The sequence below is a fragment of the Crocuta crocuta genome, unplaced genomic scaffold (genome assembly GCF_008692635.1).
Source record: "Crocuta crocuta isolate KB4526 unplaced genomic scaffold, BGI_CrCroc_1.0 scaffold99, whole genome shotgun sequence".
Classification (NCBI taxonomy): domain Eukaryota; kingdom Metazoa; phylum Chordata; class Mammalia; order Carnivora; family Hyaenidae; genus Crocuta; species Crocuta crocuta.
Window position 1 is genome coordinate 3,742,590 of NW_027551560.1, and position 14,880 is coordinate 3,757,469.

At 42.6% G+C, this 14,880-nt stretch overlaps 1 protein-coding gene across 1 annotated transcript in view; it reads right to left on the reverse strand.

Moving 5' to 3' along the window:
- Positions 1 to 1,976: 1,976 nt before the first annotated feature.
- ISCA1 (iron-sulfur cluster assembly 1) overlaps positions 1,977 to 14,880 on the reverse strand; it is a 13,283-nt gene continuing 379 nt past the window's right edge. Inside the window, exons 2-4 of the mRNA XM_077749489.1 lie at positions 8,256 to 8,309; positions 5,491 to 5,596; positions 1,977 to 3,647 (exon numbers count right to left, since the gene is read on the reverse strand). Coding sequence (XP_077605615.1) covers positions 3,499 to 3,647; positions 5,491 to 5,596; positions 8,256 to 8,309 — 309 coding nt within the window. The 3' untranslated portion in view covers positions 1,977 to 3,498. The remainder of the gene's footprint in view (positions 3,648 to 5,490; positions 5,597 to 8,255; positions 8,310 to 14,880) is intronic.

Sequence of the window (14,880 nt, forward strand, 5' to 3'; positions counted from 1 at the left end):
CCCCCAGAGCTCTGGCTTTGTGCGCCAGCACCCCACGGACTTCCGCACTGAGCCTTGGCATCAGGCTAGCTGCATTTATATTTACACGAGTTGATGCAGTCTCGTGGCCCAGGTCACGTCTGCTCTGAGGCACAACCTGGACACTTATAACGAGCTCTGCAGGCCACACGGGTCTTACAGCTGTTCGATGGCATGGGAATGACCAGGCAGCTTAACATCACAGGTTTTTGCATTTCCTGGTCTTCCAGGCATCAAAACAAGACAAGAAAGGCTCTTTTTAAAAGGGATTTCCTGATGAATGAAACCTAGGAAGTACTGGAAATCTTGGGGCTTCTGATCTTCTGGGATTTTCCCAACCCCTCCCCACTTTCCTCTTTGCCTACAAGAAAAATCATTCTTGTGGGTCAGAGACAGGGCAGGGACAGGGACACTGTAGCAGAACACTGCCGCAGTCTCCGTCTCCTGAAATTCCTCCTGGGGTATGTCCGCCCCTGGAGTGGGCTCTTAAGAGTGATCTTCTAAAAAACCATTGGCGTCATCTCTGCGTGAGGCTCCTGCCGTGGCAGCTGAGGTCCTCCATGTCACACAGGTACTAGGAAGTGACCTCTCACAGGACGCCCATGGTTTGGCGGAGCTTGGCTGAAACGAGAAAGAACATGACGCAGCTGCAGGCAAGCCATTTTGCCAAAAATAATTAGGACATGCCTGATGCAAAAGGAACACCAAAGAAACGGCAAAGCTCCTACTTTCAAGAAAACCTTTCAGTACTATGCAAGAGCCTAAAACCCAAACACCCAGTCAAGTGTTGTTAGTGTGGACAGCCACAGGCCAGAGCGCCATGGCCCTGTTGAGGTTGGTCTGCTCATGGGAGCGCTGCTGATGGCAGCTCTGAAGCCTCACACTGGTCTCAGGGTTTGGGGGTCAGAGGTACTTCCTGCCGTCCTCCCACCCAGCCTTCTCCATGCTCCACAGGGCTGCCAGCCTGACACTTCTAAATGCAGAGGTTTTGATGGGCCCCTTGGAAAGACTCTAAGTGGCTCCCAGCACCTCCAGAAGCTAGAGAAAGCTCCAAACCTGTCCTGTCTACTGTCCCTTCTGTCCCTCACAGTCTTCTGAGTGCCTAGCTTCCTGCAGGTTTTCAGTTCTCTGTAGTTTTGCCCATTGTCTTCCCTCCTCCCCAAATCTCTTAGGGCTTTAAAAACCAGGCCAAGGTGTCACAGCCTCCAAGAGAGCTTCTTAGAAGTGCACTCATCTCCGTTCTCACTTCACGCGGCACAGCCCAACTGCTAGCAGCACCGGCTCTGACAGATGGCATGGGCAGTCACTGTGACCTGGCCACTCACTGTGAGACTCAGGTCAACTATTTTATTATCCTGAATTTTAATTTCTCATCTCTGAGATGACAACAAACTACTTCACTGCGGATATTGGAACAGCTCCTGGCACATAGCAAGTCTGCGATACATTTTACCTATCACGGCATGCACCCTCTTCTCTTCACTGCAGTCTCCTTTCTCAGCTCTAAGATGGCTGAGGTAGGCGCTGTCTCCGGTCATCTGTGAAACCTCAGGGCTTGGACAGCAGGTGCTTCCAAAGATGCTGAGCTGAATGGTTGAGAACCTTTCTGGACGTGAACATAAAGCTTGGATGACAGATGTGGGAAAAGCATCGCAGGGAAGGGTAATGACACCGGAGGCTGTAAGAAGGAATCACGTGGGAGGGAAGAATGGAAGCAGGGAGAAAACTGAAGAAAGGCAATGCTCAGGTCTCTGGGGCCAAGATCAAAAAGGCTCTAAGGGTCAACTGGAGAACGACACGTGAGAAGAGTGGACGCGACTGATCAGGTGGAGAGAATTCCCGTGAGTAACAAGACTGGTTAGAAAACCGCAGCCATTACTCATCAGTAGCTGGAACAGCTGCAACTACTATTCCCAAATCCTTCTTCCTCATAAAGAAAAGGCAATTTTACGATCACACAGAGGCCATGTTTTTATTGACAATTCATTCTCTACACACGTACAGTATTGCACAAATTATAGGTGGACTGACAGTTCTGTTAACAATACGAACTCATGAACATCTACAGAGCCACTGTGCTAGGTTTTGGTGCATTCTGTGTGCCAGGTACTTGGGTAAACAGGACGGACAGAAGTGTGATGGCTACTTTGTGAGAACCAGCTTTCAAAAAAAGTGTGACATCTCATAGAACACTTATGTCAAACCCAGGAAGGAAAATCACTAAATGACAAAACAAAGGCTGTCAAAGAAACATTGGTGGTAACAATGTTAAGAATTTTAGTCACTGAACTTGAGATCCAGAAAATGTACACGTCCTGGGAATTTGAAGAAAAGACCTTCAATGTTTTGCTTCAGAATTAACCACAACATTCGAAAAGGGTATTTCTGGCGCGCTACAATGTCCTCTCTGCTAGTATAAACCATGTCTCACAGTTCTAAAGAAATAAGACAGTAATTCACACAAGTGGGTTTTAAAATAAGATTCTTCTCAAAATAAAATAGATAACGATCTTCGTCAAATTACAATGAAATCTTATCAGAATGCCAACCAGATAAAGAAGCCAGACCACGCGCTGACTGTTGCTGCCTGCCTCAGACTAGAGCTGGCTTGTCCCCTACACGGAAGGGAACACAAGAGTGGTCCCAGCTCCGCTGCTACCGAGCCTACGGTGTGAGGGTGGACAAAAGTCCTTCTGCTTCCCTGGGGGTTGTACCCAGGTACAGAATTGAGGGGTGGGCTGGATGGCTTTTTAGACACCTTTCAACCAAAAGGATCTAAGCCAGCCTGGGACTCCACTGTTGAGGGGACACTGAGGGTGGCAAAAGAAATGGATTGAAAGCGGTGGGCTAAGTGATTCTTACCTGTTGATGCCACTGCTCAGAACTGTTCTGCTGTTCAAGGAAATCTTTGATACCTTCATCTACCCGCTGGTGCTGGTAAATGGGAAAGCAAATGAGGCATCTAACAATGAAATCTGGGACAAAAATGTAGAAATGCTGTGTCAAGTTTGGGTAGAAAAATTACACTTCCATGTCACGCCAGCAGTCAGGATCTTGTGCCTCTGAATTTAAGAGCCATCAATCTGGTGGGTAAATGCACATTCGAGCCATTCAACGGCCATCTATGGAGTGCGCATGTATTAAATACGTTCCTGACAGCCTCCAGGAAGGCAACTTGCATGAAACTAGTTCTAATAAAAAGAATGCAAGACAGTGAAGTGCAGGGTAGGATTTTTTTTTCTTTACGGATCAGGCAAATGACTCAGGGAGTAATGGCTTCTCATTTTCTGCCCTTTAAAAATAGTACAAATATCACTTCTTCTGGAATCTAACATACTGGTTTCACTTTCAAAATGCATCATTTTATTTTCCTCATAAGGCAGTCATACATTATACACTTTCGGCACATGACAGTCACATCATTTCTTCAGTAAGCCCTAGGACTTCCATGAGTCTTCCCGGAGCTTACAGCCAGAGCAGTTAAATATTAAAGCTTTCTCCACAGCCACACGTTCCTTTGATGTTCGGGTTATTGAAAACAAACTCACTGGATAATTTATCTTCAACATAGTCCATTTCTGTTCCTAAAAGTGTTAGCTGGGCTTTCTTTTCGATGAACACTCTGACTCCTGGGGGGAGAAGAAAACAAGTGTCACATAAACCCTGCTTAGTAACGACTCACAAAAGCCAACCAGGAAGCTTCTGGATCAGTCCCATTATTTCCTTCAAGGGATTCAGGGCTCAACTTCCTGTCTGTCCCTTCTTTTCCACCCAGTAATCTATGTCAAACACAATGATATTAGGCTAGACTGTTGTATACAAGCAAATCCCATGACAGTTCTACACAGAATTAGAATTTGGTTTTCACTTCACTCATTTTTCCAATATACAAAATGAAGGAAAGAAGTACATTCTTGACGTGACTTCTGTGAAGACAGAGTCCGTAAGATGTGTGAAAACTCTGCAATGACATCTGTACACACGACACACGGGCAAGCCTAGAGACACACCAGGACTGATACACTGGGCTAATTTCATAAGGCCAACCAGTGCACCACAGCCGTTTTGTTCTGCTTAGGGGCCAGAAAACTGGTAATAACCTAACTCCCTAGTAATTACGCAGGTAGAAGCTGGTATCTTCGTAAGTATAATCAGTTCAAGAAAGCTTTCCGTGGCGCCTGGGTGGTTCAGTCGGTTAAGTGTCCAATTTCAGTTCAGGTCATGATCCTGCAGCTCGTGAGTTCGAGCCCATTGGGCTCTGTGCTGACAGCTCAGAGCCTGGAGCCTGCTTTGGATTCTGTGTCTCCCTCTCTCTCTGCCTCTCCCCTGCTTGCATGTTCTCTCTCTCTCAAAGATAAATAAACATTCCAACAAAAAAAAAATTTAATAAAGGAAAAAGAAAAAAGAAAGCTTTCCTCCTTATAAGAAACTTAGTAATTACTCATATACAAACTACAGATAATTTATTAGAGCTCCTCTTCTGAAAAATAAAAAAAATTAAGATATTTTATGTGTTGATCTAAAAAACAACATATTGGGGAGCCTGGATGGGTCAGTTGGTTGGGCGTCTTAACTCTTGATTTTGACTCAGGTCATGATCCCAGGGATGTGGGATCGAGCTCTCTCCTTTTCCCCAACTCTAAAATAAAAAAAAAAAAAATAATAGGGGCGCCTGGGTGGCTTAGTTGGTTGAGCGTCCGACTTTCGCTCAGGTCATGATCTCGCGGTTCGTGGGTTCGAGCCCTGCGTCGGGCNAAATAAAAATAACATATTAACAAAAATGTCATGGTTGTTGGTCAATAACTTCAGTTTGATGAAATGAACACCAGGAACAGGAAAGCTAGCTAACGTCACCCGATGCAGAATCAGCACTGCGAAACCCATACGCGCTGAAGAGCCCAAGGCTTGTGGCATTATTTTGTTTCCAATAGGTTTTATCAGATTATTGGGTTGGGGCAGAAGGCAAGATATAATTAAAGCACTGACATTTTAAATAAAAATAAAAAATACAGATGCCTCAAAAGCATAAGATGACATTACTTATTTGGTACAGACGTCAAACTGCTGCTTCATATACAACGCGTGGTTCAGTATGAAGTTTTACCATTCTAAAACCTTTCTGCACACAATGATTATTTTTTGTAACTGAAACAAACACATGATGATCTATCAGTTACTAAGAGCACAGCCTCTGGAGTGAATTTGATTAGGTTCAACTTTTCACTAGGCCACTTGTTTAGTCGAGAGACCTGAGGCAAGCTATCTGACCTCTCCATGCCTCAGTTCCTTCATCTGCAAAATGGGGGACAATATGGTACCATTCTCACTCAGCTGCCGTTTATGAATCACTTAATATATGAAAGTCCATCAAAGCATATACGGTGAGCACTATATATGGCATTCCTACTATTATCTTTACTCTTCTTGCTGTTCAAGGTTTAAAATTTTAGGCCAAGTTTGCTTAAAACTCACCATCTTGCACAACTTCTTCATCAGAATCTCCTTTCGTCTTTGAATATTCTAGAGTATAAGAAAGGCCATTACAACCCCTGGTTCGGACACCAACTTTCAAACCTACCTGAAAAAGCATCATAAATAAAACTTCAGTTTTAAAGTAGTACACATTGAACAATTACATTCATAAAAACCCTGGCAATTTGACATTATATGTTTCTTCATAAGCTTAAAGATAAATATTAGATTTCTGGCTATAAAATGTCCTTTTAGGAAGTATTAAGTGGAAGTGGAAACATGCATTTAAAAAATTTAGCTATATGACAAACATCACTGCAACCCTAGTGGGAATCCTAAAATTAAAAAAACCAACTATATACAAAGAAAACAATACAGAGGAGTAAAAACTGGAAAAAAAAAAAGTCACTATCACTCTACAAAAAATATTTTATATGGTTTTTCCTTTTTTTCTTATAATCCCTGCCATAAACACATATAATCAAGACACAGGTTTTATTATAGCAGGAATAAAGACCTTTTTCTCTGCTTTGTTTCTGCCACATAAGACATCATCCTTCCGTGTGATTAGCTTTCACAACTGTCATCTGCACAGAATGGCTCAGTAACCCACTGTACCACAGTAAGCTGTACCCAACGAGGGGCTTGCACTCACAACCCTGAGATCAAGAGTCACATGCTCTACTGACTGAGCCAGCCAGGTGCCTCTTAAAGAAGAGTTTTAATTCTAAACATGAAAAATCCTCTTATTTTTTTTAAGAGAAAAAAGAAAAGTATCTGATGGCAGAGACGGCCACCTAACACATTCTCAATTGCTCAAAATGTTTGTCCTCCGCTTCACTGTGGGAGATGGTCTTGGGAAGCTTCCATGTGGTTAGAGTCAGAGGCTCACAGGCTGTCACCTGGCAATGACCCTGCCTCTACACAGGGCCTTAATTCTAAGGTAGACTTGTGTACACATTCTCAAGTACCAGAAATCAAAAGATTGCAGCCAATACAGATGTAAGAAGTTTAAAAGGTGACCAAACTGCACTGTTAAAATACCAATGTCTACCTTAATGTGACTGTCTAACAATATCTGCCAAATTTCTACTCTTAGATCCTATACTTCACTGAAGTCTATGGTAGAATTATTACCATACAAAGTATGATTTCAGCCAGCAGACCCTGATTCTCTTAAAAGCAGCAATGTGGACTTGCTTCAGGAAAGCAGTCAGAGTGGGAAAGACACGTGGCAGAGGGTGGGAGTTACATTAAGCTGCCTGGAAGTTTGGAGAGCTGAAGCATTCAGACAGTAGTCTCTGTCCTTACACCCTTAAACAACACGAAGACAGTGCTTTTTATTCACTTTCAGAGTGAGAGCTGATAGAACATGGTAGAGAGTGGCATGTATTCGGCACAATCAATGCTAAACTGTCCAGCTCAAATTCTGAGGCACATCTCCTACGTATGGGTATAACTTAGCTTTTATCTTTGTAAATAGGAGGACTCAAGCAAGAAGTCCTACTACCAGGCATGAATACAGATACTTACAGAATACGTGAAAATACAGCTCTAGGTGCCTTGAGTTTGAAAAAGGGACCACCTGTGCCCTCAGTGACATCAATGAAGGATCTGTTCCATCCTTTTTATGTCACCATGAAGAAGCATCCCTCAAATCTACACAGCTAAGTTCATGTTTCACTTGGTCATCGGTCTATCCAAATGGAGCTGGAACACTGATATATGTATGCAGTACATCTGAGGAAGGTCCAAAACTTCATTACATCATAAGGCAGGTTGTACAACAGAAACTAGAAACCACTCCACAGTCTACTCACTCAATATTAATAGTCTAGTACTTGGATGTGACTTACAGTACTCCACAGGCAACAAACAATGCCCTAAGATGAGGATGAGGCACACACTCCTTACTCCACAATCCTGCTTCCAGGTGAACAGGCTATGTAGGTGCACTAAACCACGCTTACGGGCTTAGCCCTCTAAGCAGTGGGCCTGGTACACTATGGACATGAAATGTTTGCTGCATGATGCTCTCATGGCAGCACTGGATGTAAACAACCCCAAAGACCGTTAGCCTGGGCGGCTGGCTAAATAAATAAAACCTGTTTAATAAAACACACTAATATATGCAATCATTTAAAAGAATGAAGCGGGTCTTTCTGTAATGATACAGAAAGAACCTCAAGCTATATTATTAAGGACAAAAAGTAAAGTGTAAACACAGCATGTATGGAATGCTTTTATCTAAGAAGTAGGAAGAGACAGACACACAAACGTAACAAGCACAGGCATGGTCTAGGGCAGTAGTTCCCTTCAGGGAATTACTACTGGTTGTTACAACTAAGGAGTGGGAAAGTGCCACAGGTATCTGTGTGCAGAGGCCAGAGATACTACTGAACATCCTGCATTCCACATACAACAAAGAATTATCTGGCCCAGAACATCAACTGTGCAGAGGCTGAGAAACTCTGGTCTAAACAGATAAAAATGTATACATTGTGTTGGGAAGGACACTTGAGAGGTAGCCTCTTAGAAGGATGAATGACAACTAAGAGTTTGGGGTCACAAAATGATTATCTTCTCCATTGAGTACCCTGTTATAAAATAATTCCAATTTTTTTTTTTAAAAACCATGAGTGTAGCTTTATTCTTTAAATAAAAATCCCTAATCAATGAAAACATACTGCTTATAAGATAAATTCATTGTGAAAATATGACTTCAATTTTTTTTACTAAACATTCATCTGATTGGTTTTACTTACATGTTCAGGCTTATCTTTAAGAAGCTGTTTTATCTTGTTTACTGCTGAAGGTGTCTGAAAAAAGAATGAGTTATTAAGTTTTTAGGTGCAAAACTTGCTTTTTTCAAAGCCTTATAGGGGCGCCTGGGTGGCTCAGTCAGTTAAGCGCCTGACTTTGGCTCAGGTCATGATCTCATGGTTCGTGGGTTTGAGCCCTGCATTGGGCTTTGTGCTGACAGCAAGCTCAGAGCCTGGAGCCTGCTTCAGATTCTGTATCTCTCTCTCTCTCTCTCCCCTGCCCACACTGTCTCCCTCAGAAATAAATAAAATATTAAAAAAAAAAAAAAGCGCCTTACAGTTCCCTTGTCTTTGAAACTATTCAGGTCTATCTTTAGCAAATTCATGTGACAAATTTATATTCCATTCTTGCCTGAGTACCTTGTGGCTTTTATAAATAAACAAATGAACTCTCCTCAATTCAAAACATTCTATTTTTAAATTTTTTTTAATGTTTATTAATTTTTGCGAGAGAGCGCGCATGAGTGGGAGAGGGGCAGAGAAGACACAGGAAGACACAGAATCCGAAGCAGGCTCCAGGCTCTGAGCTGTCAGCACAGAGCCCGATGTGGGGCTGGAACTCATGAGCAGCAAGATCTGAAGTCGGATGCTTAACCGACTGAGCCACCCAGGTGTGGTCAACTACAGAAGTAAGCACAGGGAGGCATTTTTCAGGAGTAATGTTGTTAATCAGCCCATTTGTCCTCAAGATGAGGAAAACCCCACAACATATTATATCATATATATGGGTCAGCATCACCAACCACACTTTCTCGGGAAGTGCCATTTTCCAACAACATTTACTGAATTTGTACTCTTGGAGCCTATCTGCTTTTCTTGGTGCTGTAAGGGACAAAGTCTCTTCCAGGGCATTCCTGCTCCACTTCTTGGCTGGGTCCCTGCCTGTGACTTGGCTTAAATGGGGAGAAAAGACCCTCCTCCTCAGGATTCTCGTGAGGTCCAATAAATGAGTTCATGAAGTACACTTTGAGCAGTGCCAGGCACAAAGAGCTCAATATAAACCAGCTCTTTTCACAATGATGACAGTCTATTGATGAAGACATCATGTCCTTCCTACTTTGTTTTATTAGCTCCTCAGCTGGCAATGCTGTGCTGGTCCTCCAGTTTGTTGTGGCATCTTACTGGTCTGTGAAATCCCAGAGTGGACATTATGACCTATGACTTGGAAGCAACTGTAGCCCAAACTTAAGCCTGTGCTGAGGGAACAGACCCAAAGGATAGCCCCGAAGTGTGCTCTTCCGGCCTGCCTGGAGGGGCCTCTGCCAGATGAGGATGATGAAGCAGGGTCTGGACCCAATTTAGAAAGGCCATGAAACCAATTTAGAAAATTTTTTAAAAACATGAACTAGGGGCACCTGGATGGGTCAGTTGGCTAAGTGACTTCAGCTCAGGTTATGATCTCACAGTGAGTTTGAGCCCTATGTTGAGCTCTCTGCTGTCAGGGCAGAGCCTAATTATAAAAAAAAATAAATAAATAAAAATTAAAATTAAAAAAAAATCACCACCAGTAGGTGGTCTATTAAAAAGCCTTTTCCTACAATTCTACCAGAACAGGAGCCAAGCAGTGTGACAAAATAGTGGGTAACAGGGAAACAGGGAATTGTATACAAGAGGAAGAAGGAGGAAATGGGGAAGAGTAGAATTATGTTTTTTTTTCTTTTGAGATCATGGCATATCAACCTCAAATAGTTGCAGAAGTATTTCTGAAAAAAATGTTTAAAAATGCTCATTTATCCTTCTAAACAAATGACAGCAAAAACTAGCTTTCGTAATTTTCATGGTCATATTTTCCACATTGAGCCCGGAAGAAATGAATCTAATTACTGTCAAAGAGCAACAGATTTCTGATAAGTTAAAAAAACAAAACAAAACAAACCAGGCACAGTCATGGGAAAATATCCATTTCAAGTACAACTTGCCCTGTGAGGCTGGCGGGGGTCAAAGGTGAGGAGGCTTCACCATTCACCCCTGCATGACCAAAACAGAGCAGACAGGGTGTAAACACCTACTCTGTCAACAGCCCCTTGTGTTTTTATCGCCAAGGGATTATTAAATCGCCTAACTTGGTTTTACAAAATAATATATTTTCTTCTTTTCTCAACTCTTAGTAGAAAACACTCAAGACGCAGTAAATAAAAACAATTCTTGGAGAGTGGTCTACTTGTCCCAAAGTGGCTGACTTCACACCTTGCACTGTTAAGGGAAAGTAGCCGGTGTGCCTGGGAAATGTCATTATAGGAACCAAATCAAGTCTTAGTTTTCCTGTGTCAGGCCAAAATCAAACATACTCCATTGGGAGGAGTGTTATTAATGATGGAAACCCAGCTGAGTGCTTATTTAAGGGGAAAGATATGGATCTTACAACTTGCCAAGTGAGAGATTTGATTTTCAGAACAAGTGAGAATGACTAACAGGGAACATGTGGCACTTACAAAAAATGCTAGCCATTAAAGGTACTTTCTGTATCTCAGGGCCAGGCAGAAGTTGAAGACTGTACTGGGTTGTTTGTTGACTTACAGAGGCTAGCTACTCTGCAATAAGTAAACTCAATCTGGCAAACACTGCGAGAACTTCAACTAAACCATGTGCTTCAGGCCTGGTCACCTTCCAGTTTCCAAGCACTCCCCGCAAACAGCTAAGGTACCTATACTATTCCAAGTAAAGTATAATATACCTTAATTTATACCTTAACCTGATTTATTCACCTGAGATTTGACCAATGAATTAAAATTTAAGATTCCTGGGGCGCCTGGGTGGCTTAGTCAGTTACGTGTCCGACTTCGGCTTAGGTCATGATCTCATGGTTCGTGGTTCGTGAGTTCAAGCCCTACATCACCTCTTCACTGACAGTACGGAGTCCACCTGGGTTTCTCTCTGTCCCTCGCTTCCCTCAAAATAAATAAGTAAACTTAAAAAATTAAGATTCTTGAAATTCAATAAAATATAAAGATGATTTTTAATCTACTCATATGTATATCACAGAAGACAAAAGGCCCTTAAGAAAAGATTTTCAGTGTTTTTGTAGCAGAAACTTTTCATCCTCAACACTATTTCCTTAAGTCCCCATGCAATTTTAATATTTTGCTGTTCAAGAAAACAAAAAACCAGAGCTAACTCCATGATTATGTATACTAAACACATGCCAACAACTACAACATATTTTAATCTCATTATAAATGTAGCATTTTCATGTTTAGAAGATGGTAGATAAACAGCAACCAAAGAACACGTTACAGTGTATCTCAACTCATTCTGTCTTTTCCTATTCATCGGTGTATTATGAAGCCCACATTTTAAAAGTTTAACATGTTTCTCATGTAATACATAGAAATAAACATGTATTAGCCATTTACTAAGTACATTCTAGGTGCTTAATGGTTTACATACATCATCTTATTCTTACTATTCTGTGATGTAGGTATTAAAGATTAAATAATTTGCACAGGGACAGTAAGTCAAAGAATGAAGAGTTAGGACTCCCAAACTTAAAAAAAAAGTATTATTTACGGTGACTACACCAACTGAATGTACTCACCAACTAGATGTACTCTATTTACCCAATCTCTCATTGCTACACATTTAGACTGCTTCCAAAGGTTTCCTGGAGAATACCCCTTAAATGGCCTAAATATAGAAATCTTACTGCTTGGTCATTGCTCCAAAGGACTTCTGGTACTTGTCCTTCAATGAATTAACAGCTCCTTATTGGGGCTTGAGTATCACATTTTTTTCTTAGCCCTTCTCAACGAGGTGCCACTAGAAAGTTTAAGTCTTAAGGCACCCAGTGCATATAATGAATTAACTTCTCTGTGTGTATGAAGAACAATGCTATGTACCATTATTCTCTTATAGCTCTGGTTCAGCTTTATGCATAGCTTAGGTATATCCATAATTCTAAATTATGGTTACCTTAATTCTGATTTGTAGAAGGATGGAAACAAAAGCCTCTGCCAGCAGGGCAGTGTTAAATCTTCAAGTTCTTTTGTCATTTTTTACTCTGCCTCCTACAAACTCAATTCCATTTGTCAATTCCTGGGTATGTAGAGTAGGGACAGCATCCTCTTTGGATGTTCCTCTGAAAACGTCCAAAGGTACTCACTTTCATGTGGTGAAGTCTTAAAACATTCAATCAAGGAACCATCTCGGGTTTGCATCAAAGTGTTACGGGCGGCCTATCATCAGATGAGGCCTTTTGCTCCAGCAACCCACCGATCCTCTCCTGGATTAACATCAGTTAATGTAGACAATTTGGTGCTGACAGCATGGAACCATGTTTTCATTTCATCAATTTTTTCCTTTTCTGAGCCTTCTGATGATGACCTCTAGTACACTGCACAGGTACAGCACTTGAACGAGGGTGCACCATGTCAAGTTCCTGTTGTGAAGTTTATGTATCTAGGTAGCACTGATCTCTTCCCACTCATTTTACTGAAATCTCTCTAGTTTCATTTGCTGTCATCTGCATTCACTCATTAGCCCTTTGGTCACCTCCCACTTCTGAACTTGACTACACGCTGGGACTTAAAATATTTGCAAAAACATAGAACAAACAGCAATGCATGCATGCCATAGTGTCTTGAGCCTAGGGAACATATGCTAGGATTAAAAAGACTGCAAGCCTGCTACGCAGGCCACTGGGTAGAAAGCAGCAAGGACCTTTTTCTTTAGCACCAGCTAAGATCACAGGGAAAGAAACTTCTAAAGTCAGTCAGAGAGTTAAACAGGCTAAGTTCAAACAATGGACTTTGGCAAGTTAAGCAGAATACCTGATCAAATGCAACAACACAGCCCTGCTGAATTAAGAATTGACAGGATAAGGAGCTGCTACAATTCTGTTAGCAGAATTACCTTGGTAAGTGGTAACAGTAACTGAAGCAGGAGCAAGTGTAGAGAGCTCAGGTCTGAGAATGTGAGCTGTCATTATTCCTAGTAATTCCTAAGGGAATTACCCTTGGCCAAGGGTGCCAAGGCCTGGCCCACAACTGTATCCCTGGAGGGCGGGAACTGTGTAACTCATTTATTTCTTATTCTGAAACACAGGAGGTCTTAAATGTCAGCTGAATGACAAGGAGAAGGGTATGACTTAAGAGACTTTGAACAAGCAAGTAATAATATGCTAAATGATGGAAAAATAAAAGGCTCTTCGAGTGTCTCTGTACTTTCTGTTTCTGGCTCTACTATTACCAGTGGCAGAATTCATTTCAATTCTGAGTACTTTAAAAAAAATTTTTTTTTAATGTTTATTTATTTTGAGAAAGAAAGACAGAATGTGAGCAGGGGAGGGTCAGAGAGAGAGGGAGACACAACCCAAAGCAGGCTCCAGGCTCTGAGCTGTCAGCACAGAACCTGATGCGAGCCTCCAACCCACAAGCCATGAGATCATGACCTGAGCTGAAGTCAGACACTTAAAGAGACTGAGCCACCCACCCTCCCCAATTCTGAGTACTTCTGAACTGACACCGAAAGACATAAAGTACGACTCGTATCCTCTAGTTCTTGTGATTTCAAGATCTTGGAGAATTCTAAGCTCTGATAATGATATCTTCCAGACATGTAAACAGGCCGGTGGTACAGAAAATAGTAACAGAGAAGAATCGGGAAAACCTCTGTACAGGCTGAAAACACTGAACCATTATAAAGATGAATTCTCCCACCTTATCACAACTTTCTTCTGTTTGGCTGCAACTAGTTTTCCAGCAACAGGCTTTCTTACAGCATTAGCTTGAATGGAATCTATGATTACCTTAAAGAATCTACTTTTCCACTCTCTAGGTGCTGAATGCTTGCACAAAGCCTTCTCCTTCATCAAGAGTGGGTGTGTGAGGAGTATGCTGAACTGATCACAGGCTTTCCTATAAAATTCAACTCTTTCAAAATGGCAAATACGAGTGACTGCTTAATGGATACGGAGTTTTCTTGGGGTGAAATGTTTTGGAACCAGATAGACATGATGGTTGAACAACACTTTGTACTAAATGCCACCGAACTGTACATTTTAAAGTGGCTAATACGATGTTGTGTGAGTTTTCCCTCGGCTAAGAAGGAAAAAAACTGCACAGTGCAGCAGAGATCCCGTATGCACGGTAAGTCCTGAGGTGAGCACTGCAGTATGGACTCTGGTTCGACCTTTCGCCTAGAAAACGCCGAACGCTAACGATAAGAGATTTTATCCTTCTTTGTCCTTTGTGAGAGCCGACCACGGCGGAGGGCTGCTGGAGGCCGAAGGGTGTTTCAAACAGCCTCCTCTCCCTGACCCCAGGAAGGAACCCTTTGTGCGCTGCAGCCTTGATCTCGGCGAGGGTTGGGCTTTGTTGAAGCTGCGCTCCCACGTCGCTCGCCACGCTCATCCGGAGGTCCCCCGGCGAGCTCCCACCCTGCCGGCGCACCTCGAGGGCAGGGGTCCCGGTTCCCTTCCCCCAGCTCCCCGGCGCCCAGCATGCCGAGCTCTGAAAAGCCCGCGACCCAAGCACAGTCGCGCCCCTGGGCTCGCACCGGCTGCCCCGGCCCGCGGCGACCCCAACCTCCGCACGCGGCGGCGCGCGGCCTGCTGGGAAACGTAGTTCCGGGG